General features: G+C 61.5%; 2 protein-coding genes across 2 annotated transcripts; both read right to left on the minus strand.

Annotated features, from left to right (window-relative positions):
• Window positions 1–3,977: 3,977 nt before the first annotated feature.
• KLF16 (Kruppel like factor 16) lies at window positions 3,978–15,356 on the minus strand. The gene is made up of 2 exons (XM_043590177.1): window positions 14,740–15,356; window positions 3,978–6,194 (listed from the first exon to the last, which is right to left on the minus strand). Exons 1-2 carry the CDS (start codon window positions 15,203–15,205, stop codon window positions 5,893–5,895), a joined length of 768 nt encoding a protein of 255 aa, XP_043446112.1. The 5' UTR covers window positions 15,206–15,356; the 3' UTR covers window positions 3,978–5,892.
• Window positions 15,357–15,956: 600 nt separating this feature from the next.
• LOC122486532 lies at window positions 15,957–24,864 on the minus strand. Its single transcript, XM_043585892.1, has 5 exons — window positions 24,703–24,864; window positions 24,479–24,562; window positions 23,251–23,325; window positions 17,340–17,470; window positions 15,957–17,228 (listed from the first exon to the last, which is right to left on the minus strand). Exons 1-5 carry the CDS (start codon window positions 24,862–24,864, stop codon window positions 17,060–17,062), a joined length of 621 nt encoding a protein of 206 aa, XP_043441827.1. The 3' UTR covers window positions 15,957–17,059.
• Between the last annotated feature and the right edge of the window lie 305 nt (window positions 24,865–25,169).

Raw genomic sequence — 25,169 nt, forward strand, 5'->3', positions numbered from 1 at the left:
GAGCCACAAAGGGTCGGGAGCCACGGAGGAGGATGAAGTGGGGTTTCTCCAATTAACAACCACATTTCTCCCCGAGGGTCTCCCGCCACGGCAGCCTCACAACATTTTCTATCCCAGACAGCGAACAAATTTTTTTCACATCTGCCTCCTCCCACCCCTTATCGGACTAAGGGAACCTCAGGGCCAGGGCCCGTGACCACAGGACCCGGCTGGACACAGGACCTGAACACACATCTGTAACATGGATCAATGAATGTTCAAGGAAGGAATGTGTCCTCAGTTCTAGGCGGGTGCGGAAAACCGTATGTGATGTGTGCTAACTGGGATAAGACTTTAGTGACTGAAAACAAGAAATGCGGGCAGGGGTGGATGGGACAACAGGGCATCCTGGACAAATTCTTCCCCGCTTCGTTCCCCTTTTTTATTTAGGGGAAGTTCACATTAACAAAACTAATCATTTTATTTTATTTTTTTAAGACTTTATTGTTAAGTAACCTCTACCCCCCACATGGGGCTTGAACTTATGACTCTGAGGTCAAGAATCACATGCTCTACCAACTGAGCCACCCAGGTGCCCCCCAAATTAATCATTTTAAAAGTGAAAACTCAGCACCTGGGTGGCTCAGTCGGTTAGGCATCCGACTTCAGCTCAGGTCATGATCTCACGGTTTGTGAGTCTGAGCCCCGCATCAGGCTCTCTGCTGACAGCATGGAGCCTGCTTGGGATTCTGATTCTCTCTCCCTCTCTCTCTGCCCCTCCCCCACTTGCAATCTCTCTCTCTCTCTCTCTCTCTCTCTCTCTCTCTCGCAAACTAAATAAACTTTAATAAATAAATTAATAGGGCGCCTGGGTGGCTCAGTTGGTTAAGCGTTCAACTCTTGATTTCGATTCAGGTCATGATCTCATGGTTCGTGGGTTTGAGCCCCTTGTGGGGCTCTGTGCTGACAGCACAGAGCCTGCTTGGGATTCTCGGTCTCTCCCTCTCTCTCTGCCCCTCCTGCATTGGCACTTTCTCTCTCTCTTAAAAATAAACATTAAAAAATTACAAAAAAAATAATTACTTGATTTAAAAAAGTGAGAATTCGGGGGCATTTGGTACATTCACTGTTCTGTGCAACCATCACCTCTGTGTAATTCCAGAATATTCTGAAACCAAAAAGAAACCCCGTCTCCATCAGCCATCACCTCCCCCCAGCACGCCCTCCCCCTGCCCGGCCCCCACGAGCCCCCCTCCTGGCCGTGGACGAGCCCGTTCTGGACGTTTCACACACGAGGACTCACACCCCGTGTGGCCTCTCGCGTCTGGTTCCCTCCCTGAGCGTCGTGTGTTCAGAGTCTGTCCCGCGGCGCGCCTGTGTTCGGGGTCCCGTCCGCGGGGCGCCGGGTGTGGGCGCCTCCCTCCTGCTCCCGGCCGTGGGATGTGCGCGTGCGCGGTGGACACGGTCATGTCCGCTCACCTGTCAAGGGCACCTGGCTGCCGCTCTCTGGGCGTTGTGCTCTGTGCTGCTGTGCAGCGTGTGTTTGTTTTCAATGTGCGTGTTTGGGGACTAGGTTTTTTGAGTGCTGTACTAGTTTTTCAAACGATATAAATCTGTTGCCGCCCATGTTTAAAACTTGGGGAGACGTTACCTAAAAGCTGCCGTCCCAGCCTCTGTATGAACAGTTGGCCACCCTTGGGTCCAGCGGCCACCTGGGGCCCCGAGGCCCCTCACGCAGGGGTCTCTCAACACCTGTCATCGCCAATAACAGAAGGGTGAGCCCCTGAGAGTGGTCTGACGGCGCGTGCGAGGTGAAGCGAGGGCCCCCCTCTGCCAGAGCCGGCCTGGTCTCCATCCACGCCCGAGGATGGCCTTGGTCATCCATTCAGCAAATATTCACCGAGTACCTACTATCTGCCAGACACAGTGCTAGAAACATCGGTGAACGAGGCAGAGATCCCGACCCTGGTGGGAGTAGTGTTCTCAGTGGGGGAGACAGACAATTGGAAATAAGTAAATGATATAGCATGATTTAAGTGCTCTGGGGGGGGGGGGGGGGGAGTAGAACAGGGTAGGGGACTAAGAGGTGGTCCGTGTAGTCCTCTGAGGACGGTGGGATATGAACAGTTCTAAAGAGGGGGAAGGGTATTCCAGGCAGCAGGCACAGTCTGTGCAAAGGCCCTGGGGGCAGCACCAGGCCTGCGTGTTGGAGGAACCGAGGGGAGGTCCGCGTGGCTGGAGCAGAGTGGGCAAGCGGGAAACACGGAGGAATGGAAGGGATGCAGGGGATGGGGGCAGGTCGCACAGGGCCTTGGGGACTTCCGTGAGGACTTAGGCTTTCACGCGGAGGGAGGTGGGAGCCTCCGAGGGCTGCAGGCATTAGGGGGCGGGACCTGACTCGGGTGCTCACGACCGTTCTCTGGTGGCCGCTGAGGGGAGGGCGGACGGGGGCGGGGCGACGGTGGGACCGCGCGACCCCGGGGACCAGGGTGCGGGAGACTGCCTGAGGAGACGAGGTGGTGGACTGGGAGGACGCCAGGACCGGGTACAAGTGGGCAGATTTCGGATGTGCTCTGAAAACTCCGGGGAGATTTCCTGATGGAAATGGGTGTGGTAGTCAGACTGAGTCAAGGTCAAGGATTTGGGCCTCCGCGCCAGGAAACATGGGGGTACCAGTGCCCGAGGTGGGGATGGGATTGGGCGGCCTGGGGGTGAGAGTTGGCACCTTCAGGGTCTGGAGTTGAGGGTGAGGTCCTGGTGTCGGACCAGGGAGTATCGTCTGCACACAGGGGAGGTGAGCATACAAGAAGCACAGAGGGGAACATTAGCCTGGGGTGGGGGTGGGGGGCATCGGGGAGGGTCAGGGGTCCCCGAGGCCGCATGACCAGGGAGTGTCGAGAAGGCAGGAGGGGGACATCTTCGAGCTGTTCGGAGCACGTGGGATGGTGTCCAAGAGAGACTGGAGGCAGGGGCTGCGTTCCCCGAATTCCAGGAACTCTGCCCAAAGGCTGCAGAAAGGCCAGAAGAGCTGGAGAGGGACAGTGGGACAGGGGTCCAAGGAGCAACGTCGGCGGGCCTGCGGGACAGAAGCCAGTAGAAAGGGGGACAAAGTGAAGCAGGAGCCAGGGGGATGCAACAGGGAGGCCGACCTCGAGAAAGGGCGAGGGCCCCGCGCTCGGGTTGAGGGCCACCTGCGCGGCCGCCAGGGCCGGACCCCGGACCCCGAGGAGGGCGCGGCGGGAGCCGGCGGTGCAATGACAGGGGCGGCCGCCAGAGGGCGCAGCCTCCGCCTTCCCCGGGGACGGACTCCGGGGAGGCCCTGGGGAGGGTCTGGCTCCCCGCCCAAGCCACACCCGCCCTCGGGGCTCGGGAGACCGCTGGAATCTGGGTGTCTATCTCCTAGGAAGGGGTCCGAGACCCTCATCGGCTTCTCGGTGCTCCCGGGGACGCCAAGCCCTCACCAAGGCCCCCCCCCCCCCCCCCCCCGCCTCCAGTCGGGAGCTGGCACACGGCCGGCGTGCGGAACGTGGGCAGCCCCCTGGGCACAGGGGCCAGGCGGGGCACAGACAGCGGGGGCGGGGGACCCTCTGGGGAGGAGCCCTGTCACGCCCACGAGCAGCCCCAGCGGCGCAGGCTCCCCTGTCGCCCGGCTCCCGGTGCCGGAAGGGGGCGGGCGCGGGACGCCCCCGGGTGCCGTGTCACCGCGCCTCGGTTGCCGGGTAACCGAGCGGGAAGGAGGGGGGCGCAGCTGCGAGAGGCGTGGGTGACACGGGACGGCAGCGCGCTCTGCTTCCAGCAGCCCCCTCCCCAGGCCTTAGGGCTGAGGGGGCGTCATCCCATGCCCCCACCAGGTCCCGGGATTCAGGGCCCCGCTGCCTCACTTTCTGCAGCGGGACGCTGGTGACCTGGGGGCTACCCTGTTGCGTGGGACACAGAGACTCAGAGAGTTCTCCGGTTGAAGGCCAGAGGTGAGAAAGACCACACAGTCACCAGAGTCAGGTTTAAAAAAGGGCTTGTTTAATTAAATACAAGGAAAAGGCCAGGCAGGGCAGGGTAAGGGGGGGGGGGGGCGCCACCTGACAGCACGAGTCCCTTGGGGCCCTCCCCCTGAGATGCCACAGCGAAGTGGCTGGAACCAGGTCCCAGTGACCTCCAGCTCCTTGGGGGAGGAGGGGCACAGGTCTGGCCAGACCCCTGGACACGGGAGAGGGGCCAGGGACGCGTCCTCGGCCTCCTGGGCCCTCAGACCCACACTTCACGTCCTGTGGACAGGCACCAGCCAGGGATGGGACAATCAGGAGGACGTCCATAAAGACATAAAGGAAAATGGGACCCCAGCCTGCCCCCACAGACTAAGGCATCTCACCAACACTGCTGGCAGGGAGGGTTTAAGGGCACGAATGGGCCAGCCCTGCCAAGATCTGCCCAGAGACTGGGCCAGAAGACCCTTCCCAGCCCAGCTCCAAAGGGCTTCCCTGGCCTCCTCCCCAGGACCCCAGGCACCCACCCCCTGATCCTGCCAAGGCAGGTCCAGTCCACACCGCCATCCAGATCCCCAGCCCCCAGTGGGGAGACAGAAGGGTTCTGGAACACACGTGGGTGCCAAAAACCTCCTGCAGCCAACAGTGGGCGATAGGTCCTTTCAGGGTCTTGGGACAGGGACCCTGGGTCTGTCCCATTCTAGGGCACGGCCCTCAGTCCCTACCCAAAATGAAATCCAACCGAAGCCACAGTGGGAAGACACCAGGAGGGCTCATGGCGCTTACCCCTCCCTACCATAAGTAGGGATCATACAGACCTCCCCCCAACACCCACACCCCCTGAGGACAATGGACCACCCATGGGGCCCAGATCAAGAAAGGGATTGGCGCCTGAAAAAATATTCTATCCGGTCCAAAAAAGCGAGCTATCCCATGGGGTTCAGGGGTCAGCCCTCATGCTTCCTGCCCTTGCAAAGCAGGACCTCAACCTCTGGTCCAGGGGCACCTGCAGGGAAGGGCTGCCCGATGCTCAATGACTGTCATGGTCCCAAACAGGAGGGATTGATTGTCATGTGATGCTACGGAAGGCCAATGCTGGGGACTCTACCCCGAAGGGAGCAGTCCTCACTCACACACTCACACACCCACCCAGAGGGGGGCCGCTCACTGCCCCCCTCCTTCCTACCAGCAGAGACAGAGGAAAATAAATAAGCAGGCATCTGCCCCAGCCCGTGTTATCCACCTTCCCCAAACGAGAGTCAAAATGCTCTTTGGAAGAACCCCTTTCTCTCCCTCCCTACCCCAGTTTTAGGAGCAAAACCTGGACCCTACTGCCTCCCCCCTCCCGGCCTCCCCCCTCCCCACCCTGCCCCCACTGCTGGGGAGCCGGGTGGCAGGGCAGAATCTGTGGACACCTGAGATTGAATACCCGGATGGGGGCGGCTGGAGCCGCACCCCAATTCCCTGAACGTCTCCAATGGCTTTCAGTGGGGTGGGGGGCCCCGGGCGGGGTGGGGGTGGGGCCGCGGGAACCCCCGGTTCATCTATGGCTCTTTGCACACATCATCCCAACCTGGAGAGGAGGGCTGGGGGGCCAAGTCTGAGCACTGGTTACATGCCCCTTTCCTGGGCCACTCCCCCCAGACCCACCCTCTCCGAAGCAGGGAGGTGGCGATGGGGGGAGGGGAGCGCCGGCCGGCTGCCCACCTGGGGTTCCTGTTTAACACATAGGAAGAGAGTTATCCGACATGGCTATTTACACACACGGGGCCCCAGCCACCCCTCCCAAGGGCCACCACCCCCCCCCCCCCCAGTGTCGGGGACACCGGCTGTCGGTCCGTGGCCCGCCCCGGGCTGTGGACAGCAGGCGTTTTGCTGGTGCTCCAGGCCCAGGCCCAGCAGGGGTGCGGCAGGGTGGGCTGGACTAGGGCCCTTACAGGCCAGAGGGGGCCGGGCTGGGCGCGGGGCTGGGCGCGGGGCTGCCCGCCAGACTGCAGGGCAGCGAGTCGCTGGGCGAGGTGCTGCGGGCGCCCGGGCGCCGGAGCAGTTCCGGGCGGAAGCCGGGGTGGCGGCGCGCGTGCTTGGTCAGGTGGTCGCTCCGGGTGAAGCGCTTGGAGCAGAGGGGGCAGGGAAAGCGCTTCTCGCCGGTGTGCGTCCGGTGGTGGCGCGCCAGCTCGTCGGAGCGCGCGAACTTCTTGTCGCAGCCAGGCCAGTCACAGGCAAAGGGGCGTTCACCTGGGCAGAGGAGGCAGAGGGCAGACAGCGTGGTCAGTGGGGGGGGGGGGGGGGGGGGGGGAGGGGGCGGGGCAACTCGGCCCCCCCCCCCGCCCCGTTCTAGAGGCTGAACTCCGGGCGTGAATTCAACACGTGGAAATGTGCAGAGGAAAGCCCCACTCACTTCAAGAACCCCTAATTAGTATTCCTGCCCTTTCTTTCCTATGAACGCGTAGTAATTCCACGAGCAGTTTCCGTGCGTTAAAAGAAGACCGTGCGGAGCCCGAGCCCTTCCAGGCCCGCCCCCGCGGCACCACCGCACCGCCTCCGTGACATCCGTGACAAGGTCTCGCGGTGCACGAGCCACACACACGTGCGCGCCTGCTCGGAACGCATGCGGGGTTTTGCAGGGGCTTCTCCCGATGCAAATGGATCCCGCCGTCCCCACCTCCACCTCCGCTCTCCTTTGGAGCTTACCGGAGGCTCTCAGGTGTTCACAACCCGTTGGCCCCCTCCTTTTGAAAATGACCACCCCGGACGCAAAGTCGGTGTGGGGGTGCCTGGGCGGATTCCCGTGGCCCAACGACCCACTGACCCTTGTGGCCCCTCTATGGATGGAGAACACGTGAAGGGCCTCTAGGGCCACCTGCAGCCCCACACAGGGGCAGAGGGAGGAGGAGGGCACGAGGCCCAGGCCCAGACGGCCGCCGGGAAGGGGAGGGCCTGGAGGCCACGGCCACTGGCCTCACCCCGCCCCCGCCCCCGCGGAACAGACCGTGAGGGGAGGGGCGGGCCGCCACCCTGCAACTTCCTCTGCAGACCCCTCCCACCTCCCCGGCTGGCCTCGCCCATCCTGCCGTGAACCGAACGGCGCTGCCAGCCCCGAGCGCCTGTCCCCACCCACCCCTCGCGTCTGGGGTCTCAGCCCCAGAACGCTTCAGCCCGACACCCAGCGAGTGTTGTCCGCATCTCCCCGGCCGACCCGGGAGCGCCGAGGGCCCCACCTCTACGCAGGGTCCACCGGGGACCCCGCCATGCCCCAGGCCAAGGGGTGATAAGCATCCTGGAGCTTGCACCCTTGCGCCCCGCGCCCGGCACCTGGAACCCTGGACTCCCCAGGCGTTGCTTTGTCCACGAGTTCTGGAGTGTGTGTGTGGTGGGGGTGTGGACAGAATGTGGGCACCGATCCGTGATGCCCGCACCCCTGTGCTATACCCTTTGTGGCACTGGATGGAGCCCCACATAGGAAGGTAGAGCGCTGGGATTGGGGGAGGCTACAGAGCGGTCAGGGTGGTCACATCCTGGGTTACATGCTGGCCCTGCAGTGACCCAGGCTGACCTTGTCTCAGGGAACACACCCAGAAGAAGGTACACGGTCTAGGATCAGAGAAAGGCTCGCCAAACAGGACCGATGGTGGAGGTAACCAGGAGCCAGCAGGAGGGCCCACGGGACAGACCTGTGGCCGTGGGGGGAACAGGGTAGGCCAGGAACATCTCTGCTCTGAAAGCTAAGGGACTGTCCCGGGGAGAACCGCTGGGGAGGGGTGGGGGAGGGGAGTAGGGGTCAGAAGAGGCAGAGGGGCTCCTGCCATCTCCCAGGGCCCAGGAAAGAGCGGGACCAAAACTTCCCCTCCCCCACCCCTTCTTCCTGGCTACCACCAGCACCAAAGGAGGAGGTGGAGTCCAGCGGTCCCCCCAAGATTTCTTGTGGGTTGCCTGTGGCTCAGGCTCACGCCTGGGGCGGCGCATGCCCCAGGAGACTGTGAATCCAGGTGAGCTTGTCACCTACCCCTGGGGGGGAGGGGAGGTTACACAACTATGCCCAAGGTCTGCCTCGAAGACCCTAAATCTCTGGGGCTGCACCCTTCCCTGGAACAATCCAGAAGGCAGGGGGAGGGGTCTCAGCAAGGGCAACGTCTACGGAACCACGGAGCTCAAAACAGCCCGGAAAGGACCCCTACCCCACCTGGATGGCGGAAGGCCTGGATCTGACAGTTCCCCGGGGCTGCAGTCTGGGGGAGGGGAGTCCGGTTTTGGAGGCGGGGCTGCTGGCTTTAGACCAGACCCGGTGCCAGGGGGAGCGGCGCCCCTTCCGAGGGGCGTGCAGTCCTGTCGCCATCTTGCAGGGCGCAGGCGGGGCGGAGGGGGGGGCGGGCATCCCGCTGCTGGCGCGCCCCGCAGTTGGCTCACTTCCCCATTTCGGGCGGCGGGACTAGTACCCGCCTCCCAGCCTCCCCTCCTCCGGCAGTTCTACTTTGCGATGAGCAGGTTGCAAGAGCGGTGCCAGCGCCCACTGGGGCAGGACACATGCAGCCGCCGGGAACACAGCTGCCGCACGTAGCTCGGTGGCGGCGGGGACATCCGCAGCCCAGCCGGCCTCGCTCACGTGGTCCCGCTCCCTCTAGGGCGGGGGGGGGGGGGGGGGGGGTCGGGGTCGACTTGCCGCCGGCTGGACGCCCGCCAGCCCCGCCCCACACGCAGTTGCTGGGGCGCTCACGTGCACACGCGGGTGGTGGAGACCTGGGCGCGGAGGCTTCCCGCCGCCCCCACAACGTCGAGCGAATGCCTGCAAGATACCAGGCCCTGTCACCCTCCCACAGCCCACTAGCCAGGAGGTTGGTGGGGAGCAATCGGGAAGCTCAGAGCCGGAGGGGACCCTAGGTACGGCCACCGGCTGCCCCAAAGCAGACTGGAACAGGGACTAGAGGAAGATGTGGTGGGCGGGGCCCTGGTGGACATAACCTTTTGACTTGGGCTGGGGTGACCTCGGGACAGTTGGGGCCACCACAGTGCCGTGCAGGCTCAGAAAAACGGAGGCCAAGAGGTCCTGAGACCTGATACAGGACAGAGCAAAGGTGATCCCTGAGCCAGGACGGCTTGGCCTGCGTGGGGTGGGTGCCCCCCCCCCCCCCCCGCAGGGCCAGGGGCCAAGGACCAGGGCTCTGACAACTAACCTTCACCGTGACCTCCTGAGGTCATCCCTAGGGGTAGGGAGGGGTGTCTGCCAGCTGACCGGAACAAACGCCCACCTACCAGGAAGACTGAATGGGGGAAGACGAGTGAGGGAGCACTCTCACAGAGCTACAGAAGTCGGGGAGCAGCTGAGACTACCTGAAAACGGCCCCTGAGTAGTCCAGAAAGAGCCCAGAGAGCAGTTCTGGAAATACAGCAGAAAGGTGGAAAATAGATGCTGAGGTCTGGAGAGCAGGGCAGGGGGTCCCCTTCAAGTAGCCATTATGGCTTTACAAAGACCAGCCCACGGGAGGCTGGGCTATTCTGCGATTTTATTTCATAGTTTTTAAGTGATCTCTACACCCAATGTGGGGCTCAATCTCACCCCGAGACGAAGAGTTCCATGCTCCACCTACTGAGCCGGCCAGGTGCCCCGTTCTGGGATTTTATTATTATTATTTCCTTAATTTATTTGAGAAAGGGAGTGTGCGAGGGGGACAGGGAGGCAGAGGGAAAGCGAGAGAGAATCCCAAGCAGGTTCTGTGCGGTCAGCTCCATCTCCGGAACTGTGAGACCACGACCTGAGCTGAGATCAAGAGTCAGACGCTCAACTGACTGACCCACCAAAACGCCCCATGTTCTGTGATTTTAACCACCCCCGGGCCCTGCCCCCGAAAAGCCAAGGCTTCCCACCTACCCCACCCCACGTCCCAGCTCCTCCCATAGGGTTCCCCTTTCAAGCACTGTGCTGTTGCCACGAAAACTAAGGCAGGCATCCCCCAGTCATCTCTCTATCCCTCACCTTGGCCTGCGTGGTACCGGGCAGCAAATCCCATCAGTAACGCCTTCACAATATCTCCAGACCCCACCCTGGCTCTAGACTCCAGCTCCTGCCTGGACTGGCGCAGTAGCCCATAGGCTTGGGGCTGAGCCGCCCAGTCTGTGCTCTGCCCTCCGAACTCCCAGAGCTACTCCCTGATCCGGGATCAAACCCGAAAGTGTTTACCTTTTACCCCGCTGGTGCACTTCACTGTCCCCCTTCTTAGCTTCAATAACCTTGTGCTTAGCATCTCCTAGGTGTGATATCTGCCCCCTCACCTGACTGCAAAGCTGAGGGCACAGGCCTGGCATGCCATGGGCACCTAACGCATCTGTGGAGAGAGTCTACAGCTGGGAGAGCTCCCAGCCAAGCTTGGGCTGCTGGCTTAACTGTTGGTTCATCCTGCGGTTCACCCCTCCTCCCCGCCCTGCCCCCACCCCCCCAGGTGGGGGCTCCCACTACCATTTGTTTAAAGGGCCAACCACGTGCAGCCCCTCATCCCCCCTTCCTCCTTGAAGACCCACACTGCCATCACCCGCTTGGCACCCAGACGGGCATCCTTGGCATGGGGGCTCTTGGTGCCTGGGGATGACAGGGTAACACTGCCCCCAGCCACCCCCACCGCCCCCCCCCAGCATGTGTGATGGGGAGAACAGTGCTGGGCAAGGGTGACAGTGAGGGCCGGCCCTCCAGCCCTCACTCCCCTGGCGGCCGGCTCCTGGAACTGGTATCGCTTCCCTGCTCCCAGGCCATCTGGGCCACGTTTATCAGGGAGCCTGGGCGGGGGTGGTTATCACCCCCCACAATGTTGGGGGCCCTCCCGCGCTCCCCAGTTATAGCACGGGCACCTAAAGTCAGTTCCAGCTGCTCTCTGCACCCTGCCTGCTACAGGAGGGAGTTCACAGGCCACCCCCACCCCCTCCGGCCTGGCAGTGTCCTACCCTGCCCCCTATAAGCCACCAGTCTCCTGAACCCCACCTGTCCTTAAAGGAGCTCACAGCTCCGCCAGGGGGAGAGGGTGGGGTCTACGTCGGCTCAGCCCTGGGAGGGCGATGCCTGCTTCCCCTCCTGGCCTCAGTTTCCCCATCTACTTCTCCCCTGGGGGGGGGGGGCTCTTCAGCAAAGAATACCACCTCTGCTGCCCTGCCCCCCTTTGGGCTGCTCAGTCAGAAAAACTAGGGTTCACCCTAGCCACCTCCTACTCTCCGGGTCCTGGGGCTTCTTACTTGGCCCCGGTTTGTGGGTTGGCCCACCCCTCTCCCTCCCCTACCACAGCCTTCCTCAACCCCTCTCCCGGGACCCTAATCCCTGCTCCATAAACGGATTTTCCTCTGCAAAGCCGGGCCTGCCTTCCTGCCCACCCTCCACCCTGCCCTTGGGATTAAATGGAACCCTTCACCTGCTCTGACCCTCCCCACCTCACTTCTCCACCTCATCCTCAAAACTCATGCCCCAGGGCCCTTGCCCCCATCCCCTGAGGCCAGGGTGTGGTCCCCTTTCTGGGGACACACCCCTTCCTGCCCCACAGGACCCCATCCTATCAGCTGAGAAGCCTCTTCCTCCATCACTGCCACTGTCACCCCCTCCCAAGGTTCCAGAATATAAGGGCACAGGGACTGGGCTCTCCCCGCAGTACCTTGCACCACACTGGACCCTTACCTGATTTTCCTCAAACTTAAGGAGAGAGGGTTTTAGAGTAAAACAGGGGGTCTCTCCTGGGGGATGACCTTGCAACTCCCCCAGGGGACATCTGTCATTGGTCGCAACCGGGTACGTTCCTGGGATTCCTGGGATGGAGTGAGCAAGGCCAGGGATGTTGCGGAACTCCCCAAGGTGCCCAGGACGCCCCACAGAGAATGGCATCAGCTGTGCCCCGGGGATCAGACCTTGGCCTAGAAGCTCCACTTCCAGATCTGACTCCCTCTTGCCAGGAAGGAGCCTGAGACCCCAGAAGGCGCAGGGCTCACCGCGTGCTCAGAGCTGGGGGCTCTGGGGCAGGGGAGCAGTCCGGATCTGGAGGTTGGGAGAGCAGGGAGCAGCCAGCCAGCCTCTCCTCCCACCCCCGCCCCATCTCCTCTCATCTCCGTATCCATAGCAACAGCGTCAACTTCTCCTGAAGCTTCCGAAGTGCCTGCCCACCCCACACAGGAGAGCTCTGTGCCGGGGCTGCAGGCCAGGCCCCGGGGGAGCACAGGACAGCCCTGCCCCTGCAGCTGGGTGGCCCTCTGAAAGACTCCACTGCCCTCCCAGCCTCACCACCCCCAAGCCAAGCGGAGCAGGGGCGGTGGGGGTACCACACCTGACCCTGGCCAGGCACCTGATCCCGGTCTGTTCATCTGTAAAATGGAGCTAGGCTGGGTTTGGAGTTCATTCCCTTTACTGAGAGGAGGAGTGAACCTCAGGCAGAGCAGGGGAGACAGGCCTCTGGGGACAATCGGCAGACAGCTGACCTCTAATTATTGTTCCTCGTCACATCTGTCCCCAGGCCAGCCCCTGTGAATGGGCAACACCAAGCTAGCCTTGGGGCACCAGGGACAGGCATGGCTTCCCCACCCCCAAGCCAGGTATAAGGCAGCGACTCCCCCCACCCCCAACTAGGTGCCAGAAAAGCTACGCGGGGCTCTGTGGTCCGGGGTGGGGGGGGGTGGGGGTCACAGATACACTGAACCCACAGTCTTAAGCAGACAAGTGTGTGGAACCCTCGAGAAACAGAACACCAGGGGTGCCTAAGTCCAGGATTTCCAATCTCAGGAATAGCAGGGTTGGCCCAGGAGCTGCGTTCTCTGGGTCCCCACACGATAATTATGAAAGAGGGCTTTGGGAGAGGATACCCAGAGTTACAGTTCGCACTGGCACTAGGGATCCATCCAGGGAGGCCACCCTCCCCTGGGACACTCCCCAGATGAGCCCAATTTTCTCGTTTAAAACACGGATGACCACATTGGCGTCCTGGGCCCAGTAAGGAGTCCCTCCTCTCCCAGGGCTTAGGGAGACGGCCGCCACTGCCTGGGGGCCCATGGAGGCTCTGAAGCACTCCAGGACACCCTAGAGGAGGGTCTCTTGGGAGCTGCTGTAGGAGGTGGCCTGGCCACCCCCTTCAACCGACCCAGAAGGGAAAAGCAAATCAGTGCACCAGAGCCTCGCCAGGCAACGATTACCTAGGACAGGCGGAGGAATACAGTGGGAGAAACAAGGTCCCTCTCTGGCTGGTCTCCCGCTCCAGCACCCCCATTGTTCAGACAGGCAAACTCACCTAGCAGGAGCCAGAGCTCTGCCCTGACCCCAGCCCCCCACCCAGAGAGGAATCTGCCCTCAGATCCACATAAAGATGCCTCTCTGTGTTCACGGCCCCCCAGGTGTCCCTCACACACGCCTCAGTGCCTCAAAGTGTAGGTAACACCCAGGGACTGCTCAGAAAAGGACAGAGGATCCTGCAGGAAATACAGACCCTCCCCCCTCAAGTCTGCCCTGGCTGCCCTGTCCTGCCTTACGCCCACTAGCAAGCAGAGCCTGTATGTCCCTGTGGACAGGATGGGGACTGAACAAGACATGAGGCAGGGAGGGGGGCAGAGCAGGGAGGAGGGCGCCTGGCATCCGAGGCCTTGCAAATGGCCTGAGGCTGCCCCACCATGTCCCCACCACACCACTATGGCCAGCCCTGCTTTCTTGCCCTCTCTCCACAATGAGAGTGTGTCCACAGAGCCAGTGTTGCGACACGAGAAACAGTGACGTTCAGAAGGCAGACTTTCGTGAGCCCTTTACACAGATGAAAAAACTGAGCTCCAGAATAGGCCTTGTGCTGGAGAGGGGCAGGGCTGCAATCGAAGTACACCCTCACAGCCGGTGGCCAGATGCCCACCGCCAGGGCAGGACCGCCTTCCACACTCAAGCCCAGGCCAGCCACCAAGACCCACCTTCGCCCTGACACCCCAAACTCCCAGCTGGAGAGCATTCTCAGCGTCGAGGGTGGTGGACCCAGAGGGGGACAAGGGAGGGGGTGACAGAGTGATGACGGCGGCCCTGCCTCAGACTCCTCCAGGCGTCCCCTCGCCGCACCCCCCCCCCCCGCTCGGCTGTGAGAGGTGACAAATGTCGCTGAACCCTCCCCCAAAGCCTGCCTCCAAACGCGATGAGGACCTGACTCCCTCAAGGGTCCCCTTTCAAATCCCTCTCCCCACCCCACCCCGACTCTAGCCCCAACCCTCACTCTCAGCCCCGCCCTCCGCCGTATTAAAACTCATAAGGAAAAAAAAAAAAAAAAAACGCGCGGGCACCCCCCCCCCCACCCCGGCTCCCGCGCCAGGCGCTCTGCTGCCCTCGGGGGTGAATCCTCGATGCCACCCCGGAGGCGGCGGCGCGGCTCCTCCTCCCTCTCCAGATAGGGAAACTGAGACAGGGAAAGGAAAACACAACCATCTCAGAGCTACGTGCTCCAACCACAGTATCCACTCCCCAGACCCAAACGCCACAGGAAATTAAGGAGAAACGGAGCCGAGGGGGGAGGGGACGGTCCGGGAGCCCCGATCCCGCCCACGGACCCCATCGCGCCGCGCGCCCCGAGAGCGCCTGCAGCCACCACCGTCGCGCCCGCCAACCGCGCGCCGCCCGACCGCGTGGCCGCCACGCCCCCTGCGCGCGCCCCACCCACCGAGGCCCCGCCCGCCCGGCCGGCGCGGCGGCGGCTCGGGCGCGCCCCCCTCCCCGCCCCCCACGCGCCACGCAGTTTTGGGGTCCCGGAGGGGGAAGGGGCGCAGGAGACCGCGCGCGCGCGCGGGACAGGGGAGCGGGGCTCACCTGTGTGCGTCCGCAGGTGCGACTTGAGGTGTGAGGACTTGTAGTACGCCTTGGCGCAGCCCGGGAAGGGACAGCGGTGGCTCTTGGCGGCGGCGGGCGCGGCGCCGGGGGCGCGGCCGGAGGACGGGGACGAGGCGGCCGAGGAGGAGGAGGCGGGCGAGGCGCCCCCCGGGGCGGCGCCGGGCCCGCTGCGCAGGTCGGCCAGGATGCTGGCGGCCAGCAGGTGGGGCGCGGCGGCGGCGGCGGTGGCGGCGGCGGGGCCCGGGCCGGAGGCGGCGGGGGGCGGCGGTGGCGGGCCCGGGGGCCCGGGTGGGGCGGCCTCGCGGCGCGGCGCGCGCACCTCCAAGCCGGCGGCGGGGCCCGCGCCCTCGGGGCCCGGTCGCCCGCGGTGCACCACCGCGCCGGAGGAGATGGCCATGAGCACGTCGGCAGCGAAGTAATCCACGCACGCCACGGCCGCCGACATGCCGGGCAAAGGCGCGCGGCGCGGGCCGAGCGGGCTGAAAGGAGGCGGCGGGAGCGGTGCCCGTCCGGCCGGCGGCGGCTGCTCGAGTGCGGGAGGCGGAGGAGGAGGAGGAGGAGGAGGAGGAGGAGGCCGGCGCGCGCCGCCGCCGCCGCCGCCCGCGCTCGGCCCGCCCCGCCCCGCCTGACGCGCCCTGACGCACCGGAGCCCGCGGGGGCGGCCGCGGCCCGCCCCGCCCGGAGGACGCCCCCTCGGGGCGCGCGGCCACGCCCCCCGCCCGGCGCGCCCTCCACCGCCCTGCCAGCGGCGCGCGGCCGCCGGGGGCGGGGTCCGGGCCGAAGGAGCCGCCCCCGGCGCGCCCACTCCGGCCCTGGAGCGCGCCCCCGCCTGCTTCTCCAAGCGCGCCCTCCCCACGCGGGCCCCCAGCCGGAGACCCCGCCTCCGTAACCCGCGGCGCGCGCCCCCGGGCCCTTCTCGGAGTACCCCCTCCCCACGCCGGCAAGCTCCGCCCTCCCCCGGTATGATCCTCCCTCCCGGGAGCGCTCCGCCCCGTCCCGGCACGTCCCTCCTTCCCTCCCCGGACGGCCCCACCCCCTCCCGGCGCAGCCCTCCCTCCCTTCCCGGCGCGCGCCCCGCCCCCTCGCGGGCGCGCCCACCCCACGCCAGGGCGCGCGGCCGGCGGGAGCCCGCCCCTTCCCCGGACGCTTCCACCCCGGCCCCGGGCGCGCCCCCGTTCTCGATGGGGGAGGGCTTCGCTCCCCACGTGGCCGGGTGGGGGTGCGGAAGCGGCCAGCCCCGCCCCCCGGCCACGTGCGCGACCCTTCCCCCCCCCTCTTCTCTCCCCCGACCTGGGCCCTGCCGGACCGCGCTCCCCTTCGTTCCTTCGCCCCCTTCTGCGGGAATCCCTCTCGCCTTTCCCGGAGCCCCGCGGCTGGACAAGGGAGGAGTGGGGCGCCCCGCCCAGTGAACCTGCATTCGTCTCTCTTCCTGCGCCCCGCTCACGGGTGGGGAAGGCCGGTGTCCGCTGGAGGAGGAGCGGGGTCGGGGCATCGGGAAGAGGAGACGGGTGGGGTTGCAAAGGGCCGGGCTCGGGACCCCTCGGCGAGGCAGAGCATTCTGGCCCGGCGGTACACAAGGGCCGGGAACATCGTTCCCCGACGCTGGCCAGGGATCCTTGGGACTCGGAGGGGAAAAGTGGGGCCTGTGGAAGCCCTGAGGACGTCCAGGCCAGGGAGTTCGACAGCGGCTAGGACGCAGATGGCCGGGGTCAGCCTAAGCCAGCAGTCTGAGGCTGGGGGGGGGGGGGGGGGGAGGGTCACGCGGAAGTGGGACAAGGTGGCCCCCTCCCTGGTGACGATAGCACCGCCCCTTCCTAAGCTGGCTGTGAGGGCCTTGCAATGGCCAGGGTGGGCTCCTGGGAACAGAGCTGCTTGCCCGCGTGTGGACAGAGGCTGGAACCCTGGCCCCATCCTCGACTGTCTTCCCTCGGCCCCTCCCTGAGCCCCCCACCCTGCACGTGGCCGTACTGAGGAGGGCGGGAGAGGGACACACGGCAGACTGAAGGCCGCAGAGATGAACGGCCCTTTGACAGGCCGTGGACCATCCAGGTGGGCACTGGGAGCCCTCGTTCCTGCCGGCCTGGGGCCCCTGGGCCTCTAAAGGTCTAGGAGGTGAACCACCTGGGCGGGTTCCCCAGTCTCCCACCAACTCAGCAGCCCTCAGGGGCCTTAGACATCCCCTCCACACACACCCCTAGGTGCTGCCCAGTCTTTACAGAAAGGGCCCTCCAAGTTCAGACAAGGCAAGAAGCACCTTGAGGCTCCCCCACCCACAGCTTGCACCGGGCACTTAAGCAACTTAGGCAACGACCAGGACAAGAAAGAGGCCAGGAATCATTTGTTGCTTCCAGGGATGTTTATTGAGCTCAGAGCCATTCCCCCCCAGCATCTTGCCCTCAAGGGGCTCAAGGTCTAGGGCAAGGCAGCTGGGAGTCAGATCAGGGCATAGGTGGTAGGTGGGCACCGACCTACAGAGTGGAGGAAGAGGGGGGGTGGTTGGGGAAACGTGGCATCAGCAGCCCCACCTGGGGCCTGGAGCAGGTGTGGGTCGAGGCCACACTCAGGGCAGAGGCAGGCACCTTCTTGCAGAGGATGTGAGCAAAGCGGTCAGGGCTGCGTCCTGGTTGTTCCCCACAGGGTGGCCCCACAAGTCGTTACTCCTGGCGGTAATCGGGATCTCAGACCTCATCTGCGGGCTGTGCCGGCCGCTCTGTGGGCAGGAGTCCCTGCGTGGGAGCCCCGTGCGGCACCCGCGGGACCTGTGCTCAGTTGTCACCCGCACAGCTCGACCATCCCCGCCCCACTCTGACCCCATGCGCACCTCTGCCTCATTTTGTCACTGTTCTCACTACGACCCTACAAGTGGCATTTCACAGATGAGGACACCAAGGCTGGGGGAGAACAGCGAAGTGGCCTGCCTATGGGCAAAGCTGAGGCAGCACAGGGTTTGGGGAAAATACAGAGGCGGCCTGAGTGCACACCTGCTGGGACACCCACGGCAGCCAGTGCATTCTTTCTTCTACCTCAGTTTCCTCACCCGTGACTGGGGCCGGTCTCTACCCTGCCCTGATGGTTCCCAAGGGGTCAGGAGGGCTCTCACCCGGCTGCAAGACCCAAGCAGGGCAGGGGGCAGTCACTAGCTGTGGAAGGGAGGGACTCCTGGGGGCACAGGTGAGCGGAGAGTTCCAAAAAGTGGGGGCATCCCTGCTGCGGATGCCCCAGACCGTGTGCCCACGAGGAAGGTGCCCCAGATAGGTCAGGGTCAGAATCAAAGCTCCAGTGTGCGAATGTGTGTATACACGTGCTGGAATGACCTTAGCTTTTTTTTTTTTTAAGTGAAGACTTTCTTTTTAATAGTTTTGTTTTTGTTTTTGTTTTTTTATGTTTAAATATTTTGAGAGAGGGAGAGGGTGACAATCCCAAGCAGGTTCTGTGCTGTCAGCGCAGAGCCTGGCTTGGGGCTCAAACCCACAAACCGTGAGATCATGACCTGAGCCAAAATCAAGAGTCAGATGCTTGGCTGACTGAGCCACCCAGGCACCCATTGAAATAGTTTTAATCATACTTTATGCAATTCAACTTTTTTGGGAACCCGTGTGTATGTATTATTTGTTCTCTTTAAATGTCAGCAGGTACCTAAACAGTGCAATTACAGGCCATGTGTCCTTTCTTTTTTATGGTTTTCTATATGAAAATTTCTTTTCTAAACACATCCCTCCCACTGAAGTGTAGGATGTACTCCGGGACTCGATTCCAGAGAACAGAGCAGGGAAGGGGAGGGCAGTAACCTGACTGTGGGGAGGCCTGGTAGACCCCACCTTAGCCAGGTGGTCAAGATCAAGGTCAAACTCAGGATGATGTCCGGGGAGCATCAAGGGCTCTTGATGGGAGGTGACAAAAAGGACACCTCGACGCTTCGTTCTTCCCCCAAACCCATAACCCTCACGTAGCCTCAGACAGGCCCAGGTCAGGGGACATCTTAGAAAACCCCTGACTAGTCCCCAACACTGTCAAGGTCATGAAACACAAGAAACATGAAGGAGTGTCCTATTTTAAGAGACTAAGGAGACAAAATGGGTAAACAGCATGAGGGATGCTGGAACAGAATAGGACGTTAGTGAAACAACTGGAATACAGTTTGGAGTGTGGTTAACGCTAACGCACGTGAACTTCTTGGTTCCGACAAGATGTTAACATGAGGGGCACCAGGTGCGACGTAGATGGGACTCACTACTGTCTTTTCTGTAGAGCCCAAAGTATTCCGAGATGAAGGGTTTTTAAATGTTTATTTCAGAGAGAGAGAGAGAGCAAGATGGGGAGGGGCAGAGAGAGAAAATGCCAAGAAGGCTCCATGCCGTCAGGGCAGAGCCATCCACGGGGCTCAACCTCAGGAACCGTGAGATCCTGACCTGAGCCCAAATCAAGAGTTGAACGCTCAACCGACAGAGCCACCCAGGCACCCCTGAAATTTTTAAAAAAATTTTTTTAACATTTATTCATCTTTGAGAAACAGAGCATGAGCGGGGAAAGGGCAGAGAGAGGGAGACACAGAATCCGAAGCAGGCTGCAGGCTCCGCGCTGTCAGCCCAGAGCCAGACGCCGGGCTCGAACTCACGAACCGCGAGATCATGACCCGAGCCGAACTCGGGCGCTCAACCGACTGAGCCACCCAGGTGCCCCTGAAAAAAAATTTTTTTTCAACTTTTTTTTTTTTTTTAATTTTTATTTTTGGGACAGAGAGAGACAGAGCATGAACGGGGGAGGGGCAGAGAGAGAGGGAGACACAGAATCGGAAACAGGCTCCAGGCTCTGAGCCATCAGCCCAGAGCCCGACGCGGGGCTCGAACTCACGGACCGCGAGATCGTGACCTGGCTGAAGTCGGACACTTAACCGACTGCGCCACCCAGGCGCCCCTGAAATTTTTTTTTTAAGTAATGTCTACACCCAACATGGGGCTCGAACTCACAACCCTGAGATCAAGAAGTTGCAGGCTGCACTGGCTGAGTCAGCCAGATGCCCCCAAGATGAAAATTTTATTTAAAAAAAAAAATTATTAATTTTTATTTATTTTTAAGAGAGAAACAGAGACAGAGCACAAGCAGGGGAGGGGCAGAGAGAGAGGGAGACACAGAATCCAAAGCAGGTTGCAGGCTCCAAGCTGTCAGCACAGAGCCAGACACAGGGCTTGAACCTACGAACTGTGAGGTCACAACCTGAGCGGAAGTTGGACACTCAACCGACTGAGCCCCCCAGGCTGAAAGATGAAAACTTACAAGCAAACAGGGTACAGGGTCCTAAGGTATCGGGAGTTTGCCACGGAGGCACCACGGAGTTTTTACACCCCCTGCTTCGTCTTGTCAAAACTAAATGTACTCCTTGACCCACCGGTTCCACTCCTAAAAAGGTACCCCCCAAATACTCACACGGAACCAGGCAGGTCTGCATATTGTTGCATCGTTTGCAATGGGAAAAAAGAAGGCACGAGCCCAAACGTGAGTTCCTAAGTTCTGGAGACCGTGGCTGTGGGAGGACAGGCTGCAGAGCGACAGGACAGCCCTTCCCTAAGGCCCTCTCCTCCTCTCACCCCGGGGCTGGGCGGTGGCCACGGAGGGTACCCCGGCTCAGCACCCCTGAGCGACAGCGGCCAGGCCCGACGGGCACGCGCTATGGACACACCCGTGGCTCTGGTGTGTGTTCTGCCCGGTGCCACGCACTGGGGTGTGACAGCACAGAGCCCGCTGTCCGGCAGGGGCATGTGTGTGTCCAGAGACTGAGCACCACAGGAGCCCAGGGCCTAAGCCCAGCTGGGATCCCCGAGACTTCTCCTCCTGGGCCATGTCCCTTGTAAGTGGGGACGGTGGGGACAGCCACCCCGGTGGCCCAGAGTTGGCTTGAGACAGGAGTGCTGAGTGTAAGGGAAGGGGATCCTGACGCTGGGTTGGCACCCCCAGCCACGGGGCCCCCCCAGCTCCCAGGTGGGTCCCGCACCCCGACGGGTAACCCGCCCCGCAGGAGCGCCCAGGCCTGGGATCAGGGTGCTCAGTAGGGGCACCACCAGAGGCCCCGTCTCCGGTCCGGGCCCTGCTGGGCAAGTGCTCCTCCAGCAGCCGGCCACTGTCTGGAGGGAACGGGGTGCTCTGCCGGAATCCTGCCGCCCCCCCCCCCCCCCCCCCCCCCCCGTTCACGCGGAGATGGGTGGAGACAGAAAGCAGCCAGGGTTCCACCATCTCCCTCGCGATGACGCGGGGAAGCAGGGTCGCCAGGGGCAAGGAGAGGTTGGACGGACCGGCCCTCGGGTCCTGGGGACCCTGCACGAAGTCCGGACTGGGCTCCACGGCCGGGGCGAGCGGCACCCACACTGCCCCAGACCCGCCCCTCGAAAGGGGCCCGCGCCCGGCGAGGCAGCTGTGTCTGTCACCCCCCACGCAGGCTGTGGGCCCCGGGGTCTCCGGGCCCCGGGGCGAGCCCAGGCCATGCGACCCAGGGGCCCGCGTCTGAGGTGTCCCGGGTCAGGTGTCTCGGGGGGGGGGACCAAAGGTGCCGGTGAGCCGCGGGGCGCCCTGCCGGGGTGCGCGCTAAGGGACCTGCCGGGCAGCAGGGGAAGGCTGCCGCCGGGTGTGCACACATGTGTTCTGGAAAATCCACAAAATGGAGAACCGAAAGTTGGCCCTTCTCCCAGGCAGCCTGGCCCATGGGCCATACCAAGCAGAAAGGAAGGGGGGGCGCATCCTGGAATGTACCACAGGCTTCCTCCCATCACCGCTCCGGCATGGCCCAACCCCTCCCCAACTCCCCCACCCCCCCCCACCCCCAGTCTAGGGGCTGAGGGTGAGCCTTCCCAGGGCTCCACATGGAAAGAGGAGACAGCGGGGCCCGGGGGCCACAGAGGCCTGCCTTAGTTTATCCCTTCCGAGCAATGGGCAGGACCAGGGGAGAAAAGCAGGGTGAGCACTCCCCAAGGGCCGGTGCTATTCAAGTCAGACTGAGAACAGCCACCTGCGTCGACCCAGGTCACCACGGTGCCCTGTGCATGGCCGGGGGGGAGGGCAAACACTGAAGCTTTCAGAGTCCTTTCTATGAGACTGTCACGTGGCACTAGCATTGCGCGCGATATATCCAAGTCCAAGTTGAGAGTCCTCCCTGGACTTCAACGAGCGGAGGCGGGGTCTTGGGACCCTCGATAAAGAAGGCAGTGGAGTTCGGAGAACTGTGACAGCAGAGTCTGGGGACAGACCACTCACACTCGTGCGATAAAGGCAACACTTCCCCCACTCATGCCCTGTCTCTCTCTCTCTCTGTGTCAAAAATAAATGAACATGAAAAAAAAAAAACTTAAAAAAAAAGGCAACACTTCAGTAGGGGCGGGAGTGGCCTCTGCCAGAAATGGACTTGGGGTGAATGATTGGGGGGGGGGGGGGGGGAGGGGACACGTTGCTGGTTCCCACCACACTCCTTCCCAGAAGCCCTTTCCAAAATTACACCAAAAATGTAAATCTATATTTAAAAAAGAAACCATTACATTTCGAGAAAAATACATCTAATGTTTCATCATCTTGGAGTAGAGAAAATATTTCTGAGCATGACACAAAATGAAGGAGCCATAAATGAAAAAAAAACCTAGTAATAATGATTTCAAATGCTTGGCCAAATGACTATGAATTTTTTAGAAATCAAAGGGAAAAAAAAAAAAAGAAATCAAAGGAAAAAACACAGTCCGAGTCAAAAACAAATTACAGATTGAGGGGGGGGAAAAAAAACTTTAAACAGGAAATAGGCTAATTTCCTTCATATGTAAAGTGCTCTTAGAAAACAATAACACCACCAACGCAATGGAAAAATGGTTGAAGAATATAAAATACACATGGCTTTTAAACATATACATGTTGGGGCGCCTCGGTGGCTCAGTCGGTTTAAGCATCTGGCTTCGGCTCAGGTCATGATCTCATGGTTTGGGGGTTTGAGCCCCACGTCGGGCTTTGTGCTCACAGCTCAGACCCTGGACCCTGTTTCAGATTCTGTGTCTCCCACTCTCTCTGCCTCTCCCCTGCTTGTTCTCTCTCTCTCAAAAATAAACATTAAAAAAATTAAAAATAAATAAATATATACATGTTTATATGTACAGACTTTCCAGTTTTGAAATGACTATATTAGAGGTAGAAATACCATAAAAATAAATCTGACAAAACCATTGAGATGTTTGATTGTACTTCTAGGAAACCCAAACAAAGCTACGATGAAATACTACTTTGGGGCACCTGGGTGGGTGTCAGTTAAGTGTCCGACTTCAGCTCAGGTCATATCTCACAGTCCGTGGGTTCCAGCCCCAGGTCGGGCTCTGTGCTGACAGCTCAGGGCCTGAAACCTGCTTCGGATCCTGTGTCTCCCTCTCTCCTCTGCCCCTCCCCCACTCACATTCTGTCTTGCTCTATCAAAAAAAAAGTAAATAAATGTAAAAAAATAAAAATAAAAAAATACTATTTTACGCCTACCAGATCTGCAAAATCAAGCATCAGGTGCAGGACCCTAGGCCCCTCCTTTGGTGGTGGGAGGCAATTTGGTATGACCTGTTGAGAGATCACACAGGCATTTAGAGACCTACGAAAAGCCCTTTGACCTAGCACTCCTGCACTAAAGAATTTAGCCTACAAAAACATTCCTACTTGGGTACAAAGACTTTTGTACAAGGATAATCGGTCTAGCATTGCTTATTACAAAAAGCCTAGAAAGAACCTAAATTTCTACCCAATTATAGGACTAACACAATATGGTGCTTCAATGCAAACAAACGACCTAGATCTCTACGTCAGAACACAAACAGTGCTCTCCAAGCTATGCTGAGTAACAGGATCCCATGTACAGTGGGCAGAGTTTTGTATAAATACACTGGATGTACAAACATAGATTTTCTGTGTTAACATATAAGAAACTGCCCCAGGAAAGGGGAGCCAGGTCTTGGAGGTCAGGGGCCGGAAGGATGCCAAGTTTTCACCCAACACCGTTACAAACTCCAAATTTTTTACTCTGTGTATCTGAAAACATTTTTGTTCCAATTCTAAGCAAATTGCTTTCAACTTGATGCATTTGTGGATCCCGGACTCTCAGGGAGTTTGCATTCTGATGGGATCAAAAGACAACATGCTCTGTGACAAGTGCAGCACCTCGGGGTGGGGGTGGGGGTGGGGGAGCACGAGGGGACGGATGCACTTTGGGGAAGAAATACTGTAGCAAGAAACATTAGCCATGCTGGGGTCATCCGCACGAAGCCGGGACGCAGTGAGGGCATATCAGTCACAAAGACCAACCCGAGCAAAGGCCCTGTGGTGGGAAGGGCGGAGGAGAGCTGGGCCCCGAGACTACTCCAGCGAGTACACATCTCACGTCCAGTTTTGCTTGTAGGCGTCCCTTCTTATCACAAATGACACTAGACTCCCAGCAAGAGGGCCGGGCCTGGGCTCCACCGGCAGGGTGGGCCCCGAGAGTAGCCTGAAGGGGGTGGGGGGGGACCCCTCGCGCAGTCGGCGGCCGGTCACCCCGCCACGGTGGCAGCAGCCTGCGCGCTCTGAGCACCCCGAGCCCCGAGTCCCACAGGCGCGCGGCCCCGCTCGGCGTCCATTCCGCTGGCCCCGGACACGCCCGCTCCGCGCGTGGGGAAGACGAGGCCCGCAGGAGGACGCGGGAGCCGGGCGGGCTGCCGGGGTCCGAGCCGCCGCCACTTACCACCGACGCCGCCACCTCCTCCGGGATCCGGCCGCCGCCGCCGCCGCCGCCGAGCGCGCGAAAGCCGCCTCTTCCGTTTCCGCCCTAGCCACACCCCTCTCGGCGTCGCCCCGCCCCTGGACCGAAGTACCTCCCCCCCCCCCCCCCCCTTAAAGGGGCCGCGAAACCCACGAAGCCCCGGACTAAGGCAATGTGGAAGCAGCTCTGGGTCCTGGCCTCGCCACCGCCTGGTGCCGCAACACACGCTGAGCTGCCAGGAATGACAGGCCTTCCCGCTCTAGGGTGGCGCAGAGGGCACTCCAGGAGCTGGTGGTGAGTGGGCCTCTAGCTGAGGTCCAGGGAGACCCTGGCTCAGCCCTGCATCCAATGACACCCCAGGAGGACATAGCTCGGATGGCCCCAGCCCTAGCCCCGTTTCCTGGAGAGCCCCTACTGGGGCTCTCTCTGGGGGTCCGGGAACGGGGAATTGGGGGGGGGGGGTTATAGGGGACACCTAGGATGGGCGGGACAATTAGGGCAGCCCTGAGGTTGCACTGTATCTCCCAGACCTCAACATCCTCTTCTACTACATGGGAACGGGTGACCTTACCGGGGCCCCAGAACAGGCTGACCTCAGACCCACTGTTGCCACCCCTGGTATGCTGGGAGCCCACCACCCTCCCAGGAGGTGCACTGGAGAAGGCAGGCACGG

This window comes from Prionailurus bengalensis, chromosome A2 (genome assembly GCF_016509475.1).
Source record: "Prionailurus bengalensis isolate Pbe53 chromosome A2, Fcat_Pben_1.1_paternal_pri, whole genome shotgun sequence".
NCBI lineage: Eukaryota > Metazoa > Chordata > Mammalia > Carnivora > Felidae > Prionailurus > Prionailurus bengalensis.